Source organism: Solea solea, chromosome 5, assembly GCF_958295425.1.
Source record: "Solea solea chromosome 5, fSolSol10.1, whole genome shotgun sequence".
In the NCBI taxonomy this organism is placed as follows: Eukaryota; Metazoa; Chordata; class Actinopteri; order Pleuronectiformes; family Soleidae; genus Solea; species Solea solea.
The window spans coordinates 19,624,372-19,647,314 of NC_081138.1; the positions used below are offsets into that span (position 1 = coordinate 19,624,372).

The 22,943-nt window shown below is 38.5% G+C and overlaps 1 protein-coding gene across 3 annotated transcripts; it reads left to right on the forward strand.

Annotated features, from left to right (window-relative positions):
* The first annotated feature begins 8,327 nt into the window (after positions 1-8,327).
* pnoca (prepronociceptin a) lies at positions 8,328-22,683 on the forward strand. Of its 3 annotated transcripts, none has more exons than XM_058629773.1 (4): positions 8,328-8,441; positions 16,450-16,512; positions 19,292-19,422; positions 21,169-22,683. In XM_058629773.1, the coding sequence occupies exons 3-4, from the start codon at positions 19,303-19,305 to the stop codon at positions 21,784-21,786; spliced, it is 738 nt and encodes a 245-aa protein (XP_058485756.1). In that variant the 5' UTR covers positions 8,328-8,441; positions 16,450-16,512; positions 19,292-19,302; the 3' UTR covers positions 21,787-22,683. The 3 variants fall into 3 exon arrangements, with proteins under 3 accessions (XP_058485756.1, XP_058485755.1, XP_058485757.1); XM_058629772.1 differs by having other exon boundaries at positions 19,289-19,422; positions 21,169-22,682; XM_058629774.1 differs by lacking the exon at positions 16,450-16,512 and having other exon boundaries at positions 19,289-19,422; positions 21,169-22,682.
* Positions 22,684-22,943: the final 260 nt, after the last annotated feature.

Consider the following 22,943-nt stretch of genomic DNA (forward strand, 5'->3'; position numbering starts at 1 on the left):
GGTTAGATTATTGATGCTCTGACCAATGAGCAGTTGATGACTCCCTGCTATGACTTACCGGTATGGCACTGAATTTACATCCCAGCCCTCTGTCATCGTTAAACCCGATGGAAACAGTGGATCGCAGGACAGTGACGGAGAAATATGTTTATTCAGTCATTTGCTCACGGGGTCTAGCTGATGTGGCGATCACTGTGTGGCTCTTAGTGGCTGATAAATCAGCCGCCGTGGTGGAGGTAGGCTTCAAGCTTAATTGGTTTTAGCCTTGACATCGTCTCCTAAAGGAAGCAGTCGCAGTTACGAGAGCAGGAAAGACTTGCAGCGATCTCCTTTGTCATCATAATTACCTGATCAGAATCTAAGAAATGCTGGGTTTCAATGAACTATTTTTAAACGTACTGAATTAGAAGAGGAAACAAGATGAATCCTATTTTAATCATTCAACCTATAACCTTTAATTCTACTCCAATGTCCAAACTGCGGCGTGTAACTAAATAAATATTGTCAAATGAGTTCACACACAATGCTCCACATGAGTCTCTCTGTTTGTCAGTATTTAGTTTTTTGTGTTTGTGGTGGCACTCCTGTGCTGCACATAGAGTGATGTGTTATTGAGGGAAGGCAGAAGCATCACAGATACACTCGTAAATGGAGACAGTGAGACAGCGGCAGTCGTCCTTTCAAAAGGCTCTGCAGGCTCACATGGGGAGCGGGGAAAGTCTGATGTCACTGCCCACCTCCTTGGTTGAAAACAACACGAAGCACCCATTAGAAAGTTTTCTCTTAATCCTCATAGTCGTGACTTGTGCAGACAGCAACTCTCTCTCTCTCTCTCTCTCTCTCACTCTCTCTCTCTCACTCTCTGTATGTGTCACAAAGCTGCAGCAGATGTGTTTACCTTCCAGAAGTGTTTCTATCACTCACTGCAGAGGCAAAGATTGTAACTGCTGAGAAACTATCAGAAAAAAGTACCTTTAGTGCCTTTAAATTACTGCTCTGCTTGTTCTGTGTGCTACTCTGAGAAAGGTTGGGCATCAGCATTGGCGACAGAAGTTACACACTGGAGATTTAACACCTTGTTTCCACAAACTGTTGGTTCACTGGGGATTCAAGGCTACACGTAGCAACAGGAAACTTTTAATGTGGTATATTTTCAGCCACTATACCTTGCCACTGTTTTTTTTATTTAATTTTTTTATGTATAGCAGCATAGATAGTACAGCCAGTAACAGAGAGAAGACACAGATATAAAACTCACAACGGAATATGCAGAAGTATACAGGCCATACCAACAAGATCCTTAATCCGAACCCATCAAAAAGGTTATGTAAACAACATGTTTCGTTCATGACGGTCCATAAAATGCCATTGAATGTGTTTAAAGAAGGCAGCGTAATGAAATTATGTTTTGCAGCTCATTCCACCTCCACAGTGCATAGAAGGAGAAAGCAGTTTTACCAAATTCTGACTTCATTCTGTGAATATTTAAAAAAAAAAGTAGACCTTGTGCTGTAGTTGCTGATACAGTATGGTGAAGTGTAGTATGGTAGAGAGGACGGTATCTTCAGTTGCTTAAAATGTATTTGTGCCATATTATCCGTCCATTTTCTACCACTTTATCGTCCACATGAGGGTCGCAGGGGGTGCCGGAGCCAATCCCAGCTGACATAGGGCGAAAGGCAGGGTACACCCCTGGACAGATCGTCAGTCCATCACAGGGCCACATAGAGACAAATGACCATCCACTCTCACATTCACACATACGGTCAATTTAGAGTGTCTAATTTGCCGAATCCCCAAATCTGCAAGTTTTCTGGACTATGGGGTGAACCCGGAGAACCCAGAGAAAACCCACCCAGACACACAGGGAGAACTTATTCTGTTTGTCACCAGTTCATCTGAATTCCATTCCTCTCATTTTAGACCAACTAACATTGGAAATGAAAAGCCACCAATGTTGTTTTAATTCTACAAACTAAAACACTCTTGAATCACACAAATGATCATTGAGAATGAAATACGGTCGATACACAAGAGAAAATCTAATCACAAAATATAACAAATTGGAAATACGTTAGTAGACAATATTGTCTTGTAATAACAACTGTATAACGATTATTATTTTAGGATGACCATTGACCTTAACATACAGCACCTCACTTAGATGTCTGCAGTGCAGAGGAAGGGGGAAGTCACACTAACCTTTGTGGCATCTCAGAGAGTACGGTAATGACAAGGTCTCACGCCTCCTGAATGAATCACATCCGTGACATTTGGTCCACGTAGGTTGTTGGACACAGTGTGGTCGCTCGCAACACCCCCACACCGGCAACAACAACCTTGAGATGAGAGGATGAAAAGTTCAAGACTGTTGCGGAGACAAGTCCTGTACACTTTCTGTGTTGCACTGGATTGCACTTTGTGTAAACTACCCTGTGCAATATTCATTTCAATTTTCATTTCAATAATGGTTCCAAATCACAACACTCTTCATCTCAAGTGAGGCAGAGACCTTACAAGAACATAGAGAGAAAGAGAAACCCAGATTACACCCTGGGCATGCACCACTGCCAGTAAGGCTAAAAAGGAGAGAAAAGGGGAGAGAGAAGAGGTGGAGGGAAGAAAACGGGGACGAACAGGGGGGAGGGGGGTAGAGGTGGAAATAGAAGAAAGGCCAGGAGCCGATGTATGGCTGTTTTTATTGAAGTACTGCCACACTAGTTTATGCAAAGACATTATTTCTTTTTATTGTGTAATAATGCTATCAACAACAGCAGCAGCTTCGACAGCAGAACCTGTTGTGATTATAATTATGCTGATATGATTAATCAGACTAAAAATATAACTCAAATGCAAAACAATGACTCTGCAGTTGTTTCCATGGCATTCAGCCAGTGATTGATTTCATTATTTGTTTATTATTATGTCGTTTTGAATTGTTCATGTGTGTGTTTTATACATGACTTGACTCATACACCTGAAATATACCACCTGTGTGACACATATCTTGAATAAAGACGACTTGCTATCACGTCAAGATGGCAATCACATCAGTAGTTCAAGGCCATGACTTGAAACAAGTCATTTTTCCCAGTGATGGAATGGGAATCCTGTCCAGTCTAGTGCATCCTGTCTCTCACCCATTGTCAGTTGGAAATGGTTGCAGCTCTCTCTGTGACCCTCAGTGTAGATGAATGAATAGACTTTGTCTTTCTTTTAACTTACTATGAACTTGTGGTGGTGTTGTCTTTGTGTCAATTCTTTCGTCACTCTATCAAGGCCATTTTCCACAAAAACAAGATGACATGTAATTTAATTCTTAACCCTCCGTCAACATCTATGTTTTGTCTGAAACTTACTTTTTACTTAAGCTCGGCTGTAAAGGTAAATGAATTCTTTCAAACCAGGTCTCGATTGGATCGGACCTCTCAGCGCCTGGCAGGGAGAAGATAAGGCCCTGTTATCTCCTCCCAACAAACCTGCAACCTCCTCCTGTCCTCTCCATAACTGGACCGGAGTAAAGTAAAAAAGAGCACGGCAGAAAAACAATGCATTTCTAAATATTCTACAGTGTGTACACAGAGTATGATAAGGACATTTTAGAAAAAATAAAGATGAAAAAGATGACGTTTGAGGCTTGATGCTGCAAAGTATGGAGTGACTTATGAAACTAACAATGCCCCATATACTTTGTGGCTTAAAGGTTATTTTTTTTTTTCCTCATTATGAGGGTTTATTTGACTGATTTTTAGCTCACTCACTTAATAGATGCTTTTCATGTTCATTCATGTTCTGGAACATCAAAACTGGAACACACTGATGGTCGCATGGACATATTAATTGACAAATGAACTACCACACAAACAACAATGTATATGATGTATGTGTTTAAAAGGACAGCTCAGGTTTTTTTTTCAAGTGTTGTCAGTCCTGCCAGACAAGACTCACTGTCAATTAGCCATTTAATAATAAAATCTACAACCGCTCAAGTCTGTATTATCTTTAAAAAAATGTTCGCTCCACTCTTTTCCCATTGACAGCCTTCTCTGCGAAATTGAGGTTGGTAAACTGCTCAGTCTCCCATATACTGAATTTGTATTCGTGTAAATACCTAATGCAACCACACTGCACTTCAAATGTTGCCTTCACGGTGACAGTTGTGCTGTAAATGATACTGTTTGTGTCTTTTGCTGTGATTGTTGTCTTGAAGTTGACTAAAATTAGCATCTCTCTATAATTCACTATTTAGCTATCAGCCATTTCCCACAGGAAAAGTCCTAATGAGCATTTAACTAATGACACTGATTCATTTGGTGGAGGAAAATCTGCTTCATGGATCAGACCCTGAGATCGGATACACTGATGTGTCTTACAGTCTCCAAGTCCTTCTTTCAGTCAATGTTTTATGGAAACTCCATTGTCTTCTTCTTTAGAAAGCACATTTCTCTGTGGTAATGTTTGGCTGTAGGAGTGGACGACGCAGTATGATCCACAATATTAGCATTACGTGTTTTACCACATAATGATGAGACATGGCTAATGAGAACATCATGATTGTGCAGCTGAAGCTTATTTCCTTCTTTACATTGGTCTCTGAAGATGAAGGAGAGTGGAGTTTTGATCTGACGGAGACATGCATATGTCTAATGCTTTTGTTATTATTACATATGATTCTGATAATTTGATTTGTGTGTGATCTGAGCAAATTTTTTCCTGAGTTGAGTCAAGACATCAAGACCAAAGATATGAAAATATGGTGCCTATACTGCCTCTCTGCTTACCAGAGCATGAGGAGAGGTGTAGGGGGAGACACTCTGCAATGGACTAGCCTTTTATCTGAGGCTGGAGAAGAAATATTCCTTGCCACGCCAGACTTATGAGAGTAGAGATAAGATACTACTTTCTCCACTCTCTCCGAGTGAAGGCAACATCTTTTGTCTCATTTTGAGGATTATTTATCACCATGTTATTTATTATTGAATTTTTACCATTGTGATTTCCAAACAGTGAAGCACAATCACCACAGTGGTGCCAGATTGTTAAATGATCACCTATCTGGTCGTGTTGTATGAACCTTCTGTTTAACTCCAACCATGAATAGCGCCAAACTTTGACTGGCAGTGTGGCTGGACAGACACGTTAAACAAGTGAACCTGAGACATCTTGGCTGGAGGACAGTCTTTTGGATTATCTCAGCAAGCTTCTGTCTGCCTTTTGTTATCTACTAATGAACCACTGACTAGATGAGTCGAACACAGTAATAGCCTATTGACCTCCAGAGGGCCGCCTCTTCTACTGCTACAACCATCCTGTCATGACAACAGTTTCCGCAGTTTGGTGGCAGTGACGTTTGTTTTTAATGTCCTCTGCCTCATCATTTATAAGATGCTGCCAATAACAACATGAAACCAGAACCTGAAGGAAAAGTTTGACACTTTTGACGACACTTATTACGACTTATCTTGTCCTTTATGTCCCCTACCTCTCCTCTGTCCCCCATTTTTCCTGTCACCCCAAACGGACAAGGCAGATGTCCGGACATGTTTGAATCCGGTTCTGTCAGAGATTTCTTTACGTTAAAAGGGATTTTTTTCTCTCCACTGATGCCTAGTGCTTGCTCCTTGTGTGAACTGTTGGGTTTCTCTGCTCTCTATCATATTGTAAATGTTTTTGCCTTACTATGTGGCAAGTGCCTTGAAATTAAATTGAATTTAATTGAATTTCTGGAGAGTTGGATGAGAAGGTGGTGACCTCACATGGTTTGCAGACTTTTTATGTTTAGACCCAAGTGGGCTCCCAGTTTCATTGTGCCTCCAATTTTTGTAAGATAACTGATAATTACAAATTCAATTCAAGTAGCTTTATTGGCATCAACAAAAAAGCATATTGTCTTCAAAGCATTTCACTGTTACATTTTACACACATCTCCAAATATATATCACATTTTACATTACATATTACATTTTACATTCATACTACCAGTCATGTATGTGCAGTAGAGATTATCCCATATACCATACATCATAAATCTGGTGGATAAAATAGTCACATTTTCATTAATTCTCTTTCTACTGATTTATTTTCCTAATGAGGGTCACGGGGGAACAACCTGGACAGGTCGCGAGTCCGTGGCAGGACCAATATATAGAGGCGAACAACCATTCCAGCTCACATTATACTCCAATACAGTTTAAATGGTTCCATTTAACCTCAGCATATTTTTGGACCGTGTGAGGAATACAGAGGAAACCCACATGGGGAGAAAATCCAAACACCACACCATTTAAAGTGGGATTTCACACTGGCGAGTGCTAGTGACCATTTTCCAATTCATTTACTTATCAAAAAATATTACCGGAGAAATTTGTTCTTTTTCCTCGAGGGTGGCAAGAACAAGAACAAAGTTTGTTCCGGCCACCAGAATCTTAAGTGCAAAAACTCCTGGGAAGTCCTTCATAGGGAATGACAACATATCCGTAAGAACTCACACATAAACAAGAAAATAATGATCATTCTGAAGAAACTCAGGGAGATTTTGGAGCAAAAATGTTTGATCTTTTCCCACCATTAGACAAAGAGGTTGGAGGTTTTGATCAACCAGCACATATAAGCATACCTGTTTCGTTTCCCGCCATCTCTAAATGCATAAGTAAAGCCCAACAAACTCTTGAATCCAATGGTGATTTTTGTTTGTGAGCAGAATGACAGTAATATAGTCCTGCCACAGCAAAGATGGGAGGTTGGTGGACATCTGACTATCACTCCCACAGCAGTGGTGGAGGAGTGACAGCTACATGTCGTACAGCCTCTCCTCAAAGCATCACTTAATATGATAATAGGATTTTTATTTTTTTATACAGTATATAGCACTAAGATTTGGAACCATAATATTTAGGAATAGTTACTTGGAATAATGAGCTTTAGAGCATGTTTGGATAAATTCAGTTAGATAACATGTAATGATTAAAAGACAATCTTCTACCGCTTTATCCTACACATGAGGGTCGCCGTTGACCAATTTGACTATATTTACAGCAGTTGTCACATCTCAGGTCTCAGCTATGATACCTTTGCTGTCATTATCAAGTTTGTTGTTCCTCCTGTCCTGTTTTGACGTCACATTGCCTTTGTCTTAGGTCACTTAACTTTCAGTCCCTTGACTGCACTCAACTGCCCTAATCAGTCCCACCTGTGCCTTGTTATCTTCCCTCCCTGTAGTATTTCTGTTTCCCCTTTGTTTGTTGTCAGAGTGTCATGCCACACTTACATGTTGAACATTCAAACATTCAGTTTTTCTCTCTCAGACCTTCTTTGTGAGAATTTCTACATTCAAGATATATATATATGTATATATACACATAAATATATATATGTATATATATATATGTGTGTGTGTGTGTATTTATAGATTTAGTTTTTCTTATCTTTGTTCATGTTACCAAAATGATTTCACGCAACTATTCTTGTTTCTTAATAAACAAGAATAAGGTAACGACTCATTCAAACAAGTCTCATAAAAATTGTTTATACAATGGATTTGAATATATAGTTTTATAAAATGTTAATTTACAGCAAAAACAAAACAACTTGTTCAATCTATGTATTTAAAAAAAAAAAATTAGATTAGATTAGAATTTATTTATCCTTCACTGGGCAAATTCACATGTAGCAGCAGTTAAAGGACATAGAATAGAAATACAACATAATCAAATAGAAATAGATCTAAAAAAGGAATAAATTGGAACAAAAATTGTAGTGCAATAACAAAAATGTGGTGCAATGTATAAAATAAGGTGAACAAAAGTGGAAACAAGAATAATAAACCAATAGGAATATCTATTTACATTCTGTATTTATATTTAATTTAAGTTAATGTAATTTAAATTGCCCTGAATTATCATTGTGACAGATAGACAGACGGACAGACAGCTTGATGCTAAATATACCACCCACCACGACAGATAGGTAGAGCCTCCCTCTTCCTCTCCTCCCTCCTCTGTCTCTGTCTTTGGAAATATTTTTTTTCCCCTTGTAATTTTTTTTTTATCCTACAATTTCCCCTCATTATCTCCTCTCACCACTTCACTACTTCCAATCCTTTCTCCCAACTTTCCCTCCATCCTGCCACCCTCCTCCCTTCTCTCCCACCTTCCTCACCCACTCCCTGTCAGTGCCTTCACCCATCTTCTCGCTCCTTCCTGATTTTAGTCCCTCCCTCCCTGTCTTACTCTCTCTGTGATGAAAGAAGGAGTTTTGAAGGGGAGAGAGAATCACACGAGGAGGTTGAAGGGGAGGGGTGGGATCGTATAAGAGAAGCTGACTCCAGCCTCCACGTAGTCAGAAAGCCACGCTGAGACCAAAGGAGGGAAACGTACACTGACAAATCTCAACTTGCGCCCAGAGGGATCCCCATAAACGCCGACAAGCTCTCACCAACACAGGTAAGAAGAACCTGAGATGGAGAAAGGTGGAGGGGAAGGAAAGTAAATGACTTGACCTCTGACCTTTGATACAAAATGTTTGATGCTTCTCTTGTATAAATATTAACAGATTTGTGTCAAATTCACTGTTGGGAAAGAAAGACTAGACAGAATCTATTTGTGTCAAACCAGAAAACAGGATACACTGTGCATGTCTTATTAAATAACTCTCTATTGCCGATGAAGCAGAGCCAGTTGAATATACAGAGCCTACTATATGATAGAATCCAATTCAAAGGTAAATAAAGTATACAACTGAGAGAATTGATTGGACTTAAGGAGGTATAATTGTTTCCTGTTTGTAAGCATTTGTCAGACCTCTTTAAGAGCGACGCGTTATTATCAAATATCTGTCTTTGTCTCCATCAGTCCACCTGCCACAGCTGTGTGCGATAATTGCTTCTGCTATTGTCGCTAATTCTCACCGGGACCTTTTGAACCTTGAGCTGCATGTGGCTGAGTGCCTGTAAAGATGCTGATAAAAAAGATTTCAAACTTTTGACCTTTGTGACAAACAGGTGGATAAATCACGCGGAATAGGTCAAGTCCATTAGTCAAGTCATTCTAATTAATCTAAATACTGATCCTGTGATTCATGCACAGCATCTGAAGGAGCAGCTGCACATCACTGACTCTTAAAGTTTCAAATATTTATTCATTCAGTCATAGACCATATAAACATGCAGTTTTCGTTTTTTTTCCTGAGGCCAAACAGGAGAAAAGAACAAACATTGTAAAGCCACTCGGGGGTCACATCACTGGGTGCAAAAAGAACTCAGTTTAAACTGAATTTTAAAGCTAACTTTAAAATTAGCCTATACACGAGGAGATTTGGGTCTTCTTTAATAGCAAACAATGTTGATTTTGTGACAAACTGACAATAAGGTGGACACCAGTGTGATTGACAGCTGGCATTGTCCAATAGGTGCCTGGTTACAATCTGACATTCTTTTGAGTGACCACACGACTGGTTGTCACGGTGATGTAACGTAAAAGAAAATCCCAATGAGCATGAGGTAAGGAAGCTCCATCACAGTTTGATTTAAGCTATGTTCAGACAACCTGGCTGAAGTAACTAAATATCAGATTTTTCTGATCACCAATTCCGATTTGCAAATCAGATCTGGGTCACTTTGGTTTTCCTCGATCAGATATGGTATGTGGCCATGCGACATGAGTGAGTGGTCATATTGGAATCCATGTGGCTTTTTGACGATATGCATTCACTGAGCATTGACGTCATTGACCTGCACTGCAGAAGAAGTATGGTCTTCTTGGGCTAAAGCGCCCCTGAAAATTCACTACTAAATTGTACCTATTGGAGATCCACAATGGTACATCTTGTATAGCTTATCTTATCTTATCTTATACCAATACTAGTAATTAGTACCAAGTGGTCTCACACATATGACGTTTTCCATTGTTGCTGAAGTTGCATGGACAATCGTATTTGTGCACATATGCGTGCAGTTTGAGAGGCAAGACATTTGAAGTTGAGAGTGTGAATCCTTATAATTCTCATCCGTCATAAACCACATTTGAAAAATCTGGTTGGTAATCTGACGGTAGCCTTGGTCACTGTGTGCTGGAGTTTGTTAAAGAGAGAAATGTCATAACATTGCTACTCTTGATCACGTCATGAATTATTAGCACCCGATTTACTGCTGTGCTCCAGTGGGTTTCACGAAAGGGGGGGGGGGGGGAGTCCTCTCTAAAAGCTGCTGTTGACAGTGAAGCTAAAGACGGAGGAATCAAAGGTAATTAGGTTACTGCATGTAGGTTAATAAGGGTCACACTTTCCCCAGGCCTAATTCATCAGGGAATTATTATTAGATTCTAAATAGTCTTTGCCTCACTATTTTGATTTACTTTTTCAAAACAACTATAAAACTAAATTATTACTTGAATAACAGGCGTCAAAAAGCTGTAATTTAGTTTGATTTTGAAAAACAAAGCAAACAAAAAAGAAAAACGGTCAGTTAATTGGCTTTAGTGAAACACACTCACAGTGAGACTGGTGTCATTGATGGATGTGCGTGATTTATCAAGTTTATTCAATCACATATTATTTATAAATGTATTGATTATTTTATTGCATAACATAACATATGGATGTTTAATTCAGGATTATTAATATTAGTCGTGATGGTGGTATATATATAATATATATATATATATAGTGTAGCAGTCTATTTGCTGCCCTCAGGCATGTGACTTTTTGTAAAACTCATTACAAAAAGTAACATGTTTTTAATGTGACCTTTATATTAATGTATTTGTTTACATTGAATGATGTAGTGCACCTGTTTGTCTCGGGGCTCTTCTTGCATTTGACCTTGGTAGACGCTCCGTCAACACAGTTCAAACTAAATGATTGAGCGTCTTCCAACCATTTCCTGATGAAAGTAATTATGTTTAAGGTTTATTCTACCTTAAACATATAGCAGACACTGATGAAGAGCTGCAGATCAGGCTGAGACTGAATTGTTTTCTTTAGCAGAACTTACAAGTGGAGCAGAGAGAGAGTGAGAGATCTGCGGTAATCAGATTTTGCAAGTCCTTCAGGTCCAAATGGCAAGGTTCCTTTTCTGCGTCATTGTCAGACAAAGACAAGTTAGGCTTGAAAGAAAAATGGACATTTTCTTGAAATTCAAACTCTAAGTGATTTGAAGTATATGATGACAGGGGGTAAACTGGAGAGGACCTTGTACATGAGAGTAAAAAAAAATCAACAAAGAAATTAAAAAACAATTCCACATAGAATAGCTTGTCAGTTCGTTCCAACATTAACCTTCACTTGAAGCCCCAAACGTTAAGAACACTTTAATCATTCCACGGCTCATGGACTGAGAATCATTTTTAAATTGTCTCATATCCTCCTCAGTGTTGGTGATTATTGTTGGCTTTTCTCTACAACTCACACTTCATTAGTTTTATGGATAAACTTCCTTGACCCCAGGGAAACAGTCTCATTCAAAAGCAGGCAGGGGAAAAAAAATAAAATAAAAGGAGGATAAGGAGCATTGAATCATGGCTCATACAAGAATGGTGTTTGTTGTGTACATCTCCTGGTGGATGCTCTAAACTGGCTGTGAATGTGTGGAGTTAATCCCGACATACAATGTTCCAAACGCAGCGTGGTCCTCGTCCATCCTATTGTGCTGGGAGGATTTCACAGATGCCTCTTCTTTTCTCCTTGCTGATCCTCTTTTCCCATGTCAACAAGGAGACATGACACCTGTCCTATATTAGTGTCATTATATTCTGTGGCAGAGAAGATGAGAGCGATGAAATACATTCTTTATTGTGCTGTTGAGAACACGAATGGTCAGTGATATCAGGAAAGTACCAGAGAAGAAAGATTTCTCAGGCTTTTTGACTTAGAAGCATTTTCCTATATATGTGGCCATCCTAAAAGACACATGTTTGGCTCTTTTATAATGAACCTAGAAGACGAATCGTTGTTTCAAGATCCTCGTTGTGTGTGACAGCACATTCTAGGCAGGCTCAGGGGATGACACTATACCTCCAAGCTAATTGGATAATTTAAGCAGCCAAGCTGGAAAAAAACCACATTAGCCATGAAGTTGTAATTTCAAGACAAAGAGAGATTTCTGACATCTACAATTCCACCCAATTGGCGAAAAGTATAGTAGTTTAAATTAACCATGAGTCAGCATCACTGACAGTCATCTCTGTGATCGTGAATTGCAATCAACTGCAGAGCTGAGGTCCACCCGCCCGCTCGACCAATCATGAGTCAGGCTCAGCTGTCAATCCACCCCCATTCCAATGCAACCAAACGTATCAAAAACTAAAACACACGGACATACAGTAGCGTGATGAGATGAATCTATGATGAGAAAAAAGCATAATTTGACAGAGAAAAAAAAAGTGTCAGTGTCATTCAGCACATAGCCAGGGTCCATTTTAATTTGGATAATGTCCCATTCACTCAAACACAGAGGAGGCACAGTTTGTGGTTCATGCAGCCAGCCACTCCGGGGCAAGTGACACTGTTTCCGAGCTGTCATTTGGAAAAATCCTAAACTACTCTGATTGATTTACTTTACATGCCTCTGTAAGTGGGTGCAAGCACACCTCTCCAACACTAATTGACCTCAGGTTATTAGAAGCATTGGGAAGAGAAATTGATTTAGTGCAGTGCGTCTGCCGGTAAAGGCTTTAACAGATAATCGACTGCCGTACACAGTCTGGCTGACAGTGAGTGTGGTGGAAAAGCACAAAGGCTTCATCTAAAGGTTTCTTCTGGGCGGAAATATGTCAGAACACTTTGGACACACACCTGTGGACACACAACTGGGGACACACATCCGCGTGCACGTGCATGACCAAGAGTAGGGACATTAAGCCTTTTTCTGCCAATAACACTATTACTGTCTGGATAAATAAAATCATTCTTCATATTTATCAAATCAAGATGGATTAGTTAATATGAGCTGACCATCACAGAGCTGTCATTGAATTAAATCATGTTAACCATTTAAGTTAATCATGTTTTTGAAAAAAAAAGAAAAAAAAAATATTTTGTAGGGTAAGAGGGTGTGAATAAGCTATTTTTTCTATTGAAGAGCTATGATAAATAAAAATCACTTTTAAATAAATAATTTAATGTGGGATTTTGCCTTTCAGGTTTTCAGGTTTTCCTATTTTAATTAGTATTTTGCTACAGAAAATGATGTTTTTAAATGAAAACATATACCATAGTGGTATGGAGGTGGCCTGTATTTACAGTCTTTATGATTTGAAGGTATAGTTTGCTGGTGGTAACTCTCCTTTGATAACATTTAAAGTGGGACATATTTCATACCATTTTGATAGCTTTAATGCACTGCAGGTCACTATACTTGTCAGTCTTAATGCTCTTATCAACTCACAGTAACACGTGCGAGTACAGAAGTAACGTACACCATTTCTGTTTGTGCCGACATAGTAATTGTTGTAAATATGAAAAGCCTGGTGTTTCTTTTTTTAGCCACTAAATCAGTAACTGACATTTGTGTTCCATTGATTTGTTGAGTCACAGTGTTCCATTTTCGTCTCACAAAATATGGTGATTACAAATATGTTTCACACTATCAAGGCTTTATTGGGCTTTGCTCTCTGGGGTCATTTGTAGCAGCTGTTCCATCTTTAAACTGTTCTTCCAACTAAGCTTGTTTGGCTACATTGCATCCTGCTTTTAAAGGTATGTATCATTTCACTGTAATCATGTCAGAGACAATGGTTCTTTGGTTTATTTCTAAATTAATTTTAGCCTTTAATAGCAGAAAAGGCACAGGTGTAACAAAGAACATTAATCGTTTTTGTAGTCTGTAGTCTTTGGAAGTATTAGTGAACCTTGCAGACTCACTTGGAAAGCAGCCATTGGTTACTCCTGCTTGGTATGAGTTGGTATGACATATGGAGGACCCAAAATGCAGTTTCCAAAAATGAACAAAATAATCTTTAATAAATAAAAATAATAACTCAAACCGAAAAAACAAAACACAACAGTGACAACAAACAAGAGGAACCAACAGGGACAATCATACACAGGTGAAACTAACAAGGCACAGGTGAAACAAATTAGACAATCAACAGGGAAGACAGGACAGGAAGCAAAACTCGACAAGGTGCACACAAGGAAAAAACTTCAAAATAAAACAGGAAACAAGAAACAGAAACCCAGACACAACAAACCAGAAACCCAGGGTAAGGAAAACAGAAAGAGCAACAAAAAGTCCAAAGACAACTGTCTGAACTAAGAGAGTCTGGAATAATACATCAAGTTCTCAGTTTTGTTAAATCATACAAATGCAAGTGGAATAGAAAAGTAATATTTTTCACGGCGCTGCACTTCATCTCAAAGCATAATTTAAAAAAAAATCAATATGAGACTAAGATAAAAATTGATTTACATGCCTGTGTAAGTGGGTGCAAGCACACCTCTCAACCATTAATTTAGATTAGGTTATTATAAGCATTAGGAAGCTTCAGTTCAGCATATCTGCCTTTACACTTTAACGTATAATCAAACTCCATATCATGCACTGGTGTAAAAGAACAAAGGCTTCATAAACAGGTTTATTCTGGGTTGTCTACACTGTTTAACAACTAAAGTAAACCATGTTTTTGGGAAAGAAAAGTATGATTTTGTATGATTTTAAGAGGGTAGGTGTTACCATAATAAACATATCACATTTTTTTAAAAAAAAACATCAATTAAAGTACAATTTAGCTCTTTACCTGTATGTTTATTAACATTTTGATTTAAAAAATTTGACAGTTAATTTAATGACATTCAAAATTCTTATTATGCAGTAGTTTTGTCACATTTCATTTGTGTGTGTGACTGAGAACGACGGCAGGAGAGGATAAAGTGGGTGAGAAGAGAGGCAGTGACAGATCAGTTAGTTTGGATAAATATCATTTACCTTTGACATTTTAAATCAAAATCATTGGTAGAATAGATCTACTGTGCTGAAAGGTATCAAATACATGCTAATACTGTCATTTTCCCCCTAGTTAGTCGTCAATAAATGTATCAAAAAGCTCAATGTATTTTAACTGGATCCATGAAAGGTTGTCAATCAAAGTGGCTTTTTTGACAGATTAATAGTCTGCCATCTGGCTCCAGACAGAAGGTGATTAATTGTTTAATTAATTAAAAACTAATCAACTCATCAACTAACAAACCTAACGACTTTAGTTCAGTCAAATTCTCTCTCTATAAATCTACTGTGTAATTATTCATTATTTGATTTATTTTAATATTTTAAGGATTGAAAACCTTCATCTTTAGGATGTCATATTTAACTATGCAGCTTGATATTTAGCGGGTATTAATATCTAAAAAAAATAAAATTGTATTTTGTAGACATTACATTTCCATCACATTAATAAAATTCCATTCCACAAATCAGAAAAAAACTTCCAGCCAAAACTTCACGGTGCACTGATTTGCATGTGAAAATATTCAAGTTTTAACATTTAGCTTATGAAATAATCTGCAGCTTAGCTATTAAAGGTCTCGAAAAAAAACAGACGCCCACAGTCTCCTGTTCAACCATGTGCAAATAATCCTGCTCTAAGTCGCTCTTCGACTGGGAGTAATTTATTTTATTCTCCCTCTCCGTGATTAGAAAAGGGCAATAACTGAGGAAAATAATGGTGCAAGGAGCTGATAAGAGATGTTGGATGAGGAGAGTGAATCAGACAGGAACCACTACTAAAATATGTTGTTAACGTTACATGCACTGACTTCATGGTTGACTGATACTACTTTTTATTCAGCCATATTGAAATTATTGTGTGTGCGTGTGTTTTTTTTAACTCAACTTACAAAGCTATTTTCTAAGGAACAAACTACAGATGTTGATGCTGAGGTTCTAAAAAAGCCCCCATATAATTGCACTTATCTACCTTGGTTGCGAATCTTGAATTGTAATAAAACGTATGGACATGTTTCTTATATATGTGAAAGATGGTCTCATTCATCATACACAGGGCCGTAAAGCGTCCATCAGCAGCACCTCGGTACAGCACAGACAGTAATGACTTAATTAGCTGGTTTATTTTGTGTTTAATCAGTTAATTAATTAGGTTTCGAAGGCTCTCGAGAGAATCTGATGGATGTCCGTAAACGATTGCTGAGAAGATTGATCGGTGAAAAGCCCTGCTCGTTTTTATCAAAGGCGCTTTAATCATTAACATAACCATAACTCATGTCAAGTCAATGTTATTGTTGTATTGTTTTGTTGTTTTGCTCTTTTCCTGTTTTCCTGTGTGTTTTATGGTTCATGTTCTCTCTTTCTCTTGATTTCTGCCTTATTTTAACATACTTGTTGTATTGTTTGACTGTTGATGATATGTTGATTTGTTAAAAAATCAACATATCCCTGTCTCCCTGTCTCACATCTCTCCTTGTTGTTCCTTCTCTCCCCTATTTTCCTTTCACCCCAACCAGTCGAGGCAGACGGCTGCACATCTTTGAGTTCTGGTTCCGCCAGAGATTTCTTTCCGTTAAAAGGTTTGTGTGTATTATTTTTATAATATAAGATAAGATAAGATAAGAAAGATAATATAATAAATAATAAACATGCATTTTCACATCTGTGAATGTACAATATAGGAAACTATTGCCAATAAGATAAAACATAGAATGCACATTATAGACATTAAGTTGCCGGATTATGTACAGTATGGGCTTGATATTTACAGTATAAACAGGGTTGAACATGAGATATTGTTCATGATTATTTGTAAAGTATATATATTTATATATATGTTTTTTTTTGAAGATGAAATAAATTGTGTGTTTAAAACGTGTAAACGACAACTTGACAACTGTTTGCAGCATTTGCAGCATAAAGAGCAACAAAGAAAAAGGACCTAGTGTCACAGGGCTTATATAGATAATTAAAAATCATAAAAAAGATATTGTTTGTATGTTGTGTGGTGCTTGGCGCTTTTTGCCAGTGACATTTACCAAAATTCTCTCTCACTGGTTGGCGTATAGGTGAATTCTGATACCGATTGGTAGCATGAAATATAAGTGCAAAACATTTCAAATACTGATATTAGTATTTAGCTGAAGGCGGTGCTGTGCCTGTGTACACACTTAGCATACATTTTTTTCATTTATTTACCACAAACTGGCACACACAGAGAACACAGGTGTGTGTGTATATGACTTATTCGCGAATGCTGAAAATGATTATGTCCTATGCTGCATGTCATCTACAGATGCTTGTGTCCTATTCTCTTTCCTAGCAATAGATAAGGACAGGACACATGTTTCCACCTTTTTTTTAATTTCTTATATTATTTATGCAGAGGAGCTAAAGATTAAAATGCAGCGGAGTAGTGGAGTTACAATTTAATTATCCTGAATACATTTTTTAAAAACATTTGCGTAATATTATTAAAGGGAAACTGTGCTCGGCAGACAATGACAAGCTGCAGTGTGCGTGTGTGTGTGTGTGTGTGTGTGTGTGTATCAAAGTGTATTAAAGTGTCTACCAATTGCAGTATAGCGAGCGTACACATTGTGTGAGAGTATGTGTGTGCATGATGACTGAGCATGTGAGTTTGAGTGGGTGTTTGGCAGCAACAAACAGTGACTCAGTCTATTGCCTGAGGCCTTAATTGAGGCATCAATTAAAGCAGTTAATGAGTTTATTTAATGAGATGAAAACTCTGGTTGTTTCTGACATCAGACTCAGCAGACTGGGCTGTTCCCACCAGAATAGCCACACGTCTTTGTCTGCTTTATTCCCTTTCACAAAAAAAAAAAAACGTGTTTTGAATAATTTTATGTCCCCCTTCCTCTCACTTTTTTCATCAACTAATTTTCCCCTGTGCTGGACCTTTTTGTGCCTCTAAAGCATCATGTATTCAGGTTTACTGCCTGTATAGCTGAGTACCATTCTTGTGAGCATGTTATCCCAAGAACATCTTGAGGAAATCCTTTCAAACATGGTTCACACTAGGATGAAATGATCAGAATTTGGTTCGTCAAAGGTCAAGAACCTCTTTGACTGCACATACCTTTGCAAGAGACTAGATATAGAACAATGAAAACCAGCACAAACCATCTATCCGAAGGCAATCATGGCCCTTAACTCTTCAAATGTGAAATAGTCTGTTCTTGGCCCTAAACCCACTGTGCAATTTTCTTGTGGAGATATATTTTTACCAGTGCAATCTGTTTTTCTTTTATATTTTATATGTATATTTTTACTATTTATTGCTCTTAAATTTGTATACCTCATTTGAGTCGACAGCGCCTTCAATTTTGTTGTACCTTTGAAAAAAGTGGCAATGACAATAAAGACTATCTTATCTTATCTTATCTTTGTTGACTTATGAATGTCCGGTCGGAACAAAGGAGTTTTACATGTTCTCCTCGCGTGTGAGCCCAAAAACATGCATCATTGAAAAAAACATTTGAGGATCAGGCAAATTAGACACTCTAAATTGACCATAGGTGTGAGTGTGAATGGTTGTTTGTTTCTATGTGGCCCTGTGATGGACTGGCGACCTGTCCAAGGTGTACGCCGCCTTTCGCCCTATGTCAACTGGGATTAGCACCTGCGACCGTCATGTAGAGGATATAGCGGTAGAAGATGAATGAGTGAATGTATCATCACCCAAAGAAAATCCTTTCAAATTTGGCTTAAACATTCACTTCATATTAATAGAATATGGCCTGAATGACAGAAGGTCATATGTCCTTCCAGGCCGCAGCTCCACGGCTCAGGAATGCACTTCCCTTGTCTTTACGCGGCCTTGAGTCTGCTGACTCCATTAAGAAAGCATTCAAAATAAATCTCTTTAGACATGCTTTTAGCTTGAGTTGAATGGCTCTTATTCTCTTATTGATTTTTTTTTAAATTTCATATTTATTTACACTGGTCTTAAAAATCAAATTTTTATTGAGTCCACTTTCCCAAAATCTTGTTTTATGTGCACATTTTTGTCTGCTGTGAAACTGATTTCTTTCTGTGAAAAGTGCATTAGAAATAAACTCCTGTCCTTCAAATTCCTTTTATGTCAAGATTATGCATGCTGTGTGAGTCTGACAAAAGACATTTGTAGCCTGAAGCTGTTGGCCAGTGGAGACATAGAACTGCTGAGGGCTAATTCTAGTAACACAAGTATAAGAAGCCTAAAAGATTTAGATCGAACTGTTCCTTACTTCATGTACACACACATAAAGGTTAGTTCTTGTGCGGTGCCATTAATAACACAAGAGCACATTGTTCGTCTGAGCCTGTGTGTTTGATTTGTCCCGTGTTGTGCAGCAGACGGTGGGACCATGAAGACTGTGGTGGCTCTGCTGCTGCTCTGTCTGTGTGATCCTGGACAGAGCGACTGCCAGACAGACTGTCTGTCCTGCAGCAACATCCTGCCCAAACAGCTCAATTTCAACACCATGGTGAGGAACACACACACACACTCAAACAGAACATAGAATCAAACATGTCACTTTTATAGCACTTTCATTTCAAACCTAATGAAATATCTCAATGCATGTAGGTAAGAACTGCCATGACAATGTTCAATATGGACTCTTTTTGTTATATTGTTATGACTTATTAAAATCAAAATCATGCACCACCCAGACAAAAGTGGACTGCTCTCCTATATAAATACACACACTCATAAAAGATTTTCTGTCCAGGGGCTCTTTTAATTACAGATAAAGTGGAATTCCCCTCATGCAGCCTCCATGTATCAACCCTGTCCTCTCTCCTCCATCTCCCTCACTATCTCTTAGTTAAACAAAGTAGCCTTTGAATTTTAATTTGTTTTGGCTAAATGATTCCCGGGGATAGATGTGTCTCCTCTCAGCGCTCGTGCCTGCTGGTTGTTTTTGTGTCTCTGCGTGGCATGTCTGTGTCACAGGCAGTTTGGCTGAGAAAACATCAAGTCAACGTTTAAGTGCCACACGTGGTTAAAGCATTTTGTGCCGTCTCTGACTCTTGATTTTAAAGGTCACACAAATGACAACTGTCTTGCTGCATGTCATCCACAGACGCCTGTCCCTTTTACACCCCAGACCTCCTCCTCTTTTTTTTTATTCCCATCTCTGCTCCCTGGTTGAAAGGCAAATAAATTCTGCAGAAATCAATGGGAGAGCAGAGATTAGCTCACTCCATGGAAACAGTGAGGCACTGAACATTAAGATATATACTCTATATACTGTCAGGCCTAGAAAGGCAATCAATCTTTGCCTGTTAAGGACTTTACACTCAAACAACCCTCACAAGAGGCTTTGAATAACACATGACATGCACATTCTAGATTTTTGTCACAAAACACTTAAAAAAGCAAGATATAAATCATTGTAAGTGATGTTTGCTACACCTGCACCTTTCCTCTACAGTCAGGAAAGCTTTTGTATGCTTGAAGTGAAAAAGCTATTGTAGGTTATGTTCCCGATTAAAGGGAAAATAGACAATAAAATAGTATGACCAGATGTGATTTACATGGTATCATCCAATAAGAGCCTAGTTGCACGTGACACCTCTGAACTTCTGGTTGCAAAACATCTGCAAGGGGCCAGACAACTATTGTAAGATGACTTCATCAGGTGACTGCCTGGAATATGTGCAAAATAACTGGCAATGACTAGTGGTGGACAAATATTGCATACTGGACGTCAGTTAACAATAATGTGGACGTTGTCTTTTATCACCAGCTTGTTACGAAGACAAATGTGTGTGAGACACATACACCTACTGTACTGTTATTATTTATTGTGCATCATATTAATTTTAAGAATGACTGCTTCTTCTTTGAGCCTAACATAGGAATATAATTATTTTAAGGACATTTACTCCCCAAACTTGGCTGTCCACATTTAGTTTAGGTTCATTCTAGCTAAATAATTTGTTTATTGTCTCAGGGTAAAAGCTCTGAACTCAATATGAAATTGTAATTTTTTTGTGAAGATAAGCAAATAATTTATCAGCTCAGATCTGTTAAATCCTCTGCTGGGCCAGATACTGATGCCGGCAGGCCAGTTTTGGCCCATTTGCTGACAAACCAATTGCTGACCACTGCCCTAGAGTTTCTCACAGTAAACCTGTGAGTTAAAATGTTCTTTGTACAGTAATGTGAATTATGGGATCTGGTTTGATTCCAGAAAATAAATAAAGATTGTGTCTGTCTCTGTCAGGTGTGTCTGATTGAGTGTGAAGGCAATATCTCCCCAGCCCTGTCCTGGGACTTCTGTCTAAGGGCTCTGTCATCACCAGTGTCCTCTCTCACTGCTCCGATGCGGAAAAGATCTCAAGAGGAGGTGGAGGTCCTGTTTCCAGAGGAGGAAGAACAAGTGGAGGGAGGTCTATTGCTGCCCATTGCATTACAAAGATATGATCACGTGACCCAGGCATTTGGGGTGGACAAGAGGGATTTGGGTAGCCAGGCCAGCCAGCTGAACACTGCCTACAATGCCCAGAATGCCCTGTCCCTTGAGGATGAATATGAAGAGGAAGAAGGGCAGGAGGAAAAGGGTGCTGACATCTCAGCGAGGGGACAGGAAGATGTAGGGCTGAGCTTCTCCAAGAGGTTTGGTGGTTTCGTCAAAGGGAGGCACGGCTACAAGAAGCTGATGTCTCCAGGAAGATCGTACCAGAAGAGATACGGTGGCTTCATTGGCATCCGTAAGTCAGCCCGCAAGTGGAACAACCAAAAACGTTTCAGTGAGTTTCTGAAGCAGTATCTGGGTATGAGCTCCCGGGCCACCGAATTCAACAGCGTGTCAGAGGACCTAACCCAACAGAATGAGATTTAGCAGAGTTCGCCTTTAAGCCAATGTCATAGAATGTCAAAAAAGAGGTTACTGGTGTATTTTCACATGTATTACAATCACTAATGCGACCCACTTTAACCAGTGACACCAAAACGGATCTGTTGATATCAATTCATTTACCAAAAAGTGAAGTAAACTTCTGAAACACTGTAATCCCTGATGCTTTCCAGGCTTCTTGTTTAACAAACATGTACACGTGGATAAACTGGTTAAACCCTCATGTTTTATTTAATTAGATGCTCAAGCACTTCATGAAATTTGCTGAACGTTGCCAAAGGGGGAATCCTTAAGAGTTCTTGATTGTTTTGCAGCAAAACAAAGGTAAATCAACAATAAAAACAACAACAACAACAAAGCAGGATCATTGTTGCATTTGTGATTCCCTTATATTATATATATTAATTTCTGTGCTGTGCCATGTATATAAAAGTGCTAAACCTGGTGGCTCCTGGCTTTGGCCTTGAAAACTATCTAAAGCATCTGATAACATGCACAGCTCAGTCTTTGTGAAAGGACGGTACCATTTCATGGTTATAGGTAAAGTCAGCACTAGTGCTGTGATACAAAACACACCCATTTATAACTGTGCCAAAAAAAACCCTGACAAATGGTAACAGGCAGCTTTAATTAAAATATCTCCTCTTCAATTTGGTGCAATAGTAAACTTAGATACTGTACAGCAATCAACAGCCATGCATATACAGTAAACTATTGATGTCATGTACAAGATACAGTAGCAGCATCGTCTCTCAGATTCCTACATGTACAAACAGTATTTGATTTTTTTTTTGTCTTTCAACTGTAACGTGTGAACTGTTTTATGTCTATTATGAGAACTTGTAAATAGCTCAATTCAAACATGTCAATAAAAATAGTTTGCTATTTCCTTTGTGGCTTGTCATGCAGCAACTGTTGTGTATCCCTTATTTCACTATTGTCTGTCCTATAACAATTAGGTAATACAGTTATAAATGCTGACAGTTCACTCACATGTTCGCCATATAATAAACTGTGAAAGTGAGATGGCTCATACACACATTAGAGCATGGAAATCAAATGTTCCTACAATTCAGAACACCAACATATCTCCACATTAATAACTTATGACTCACTTATTAAAGCGCCAGTAGCAAGCGTTA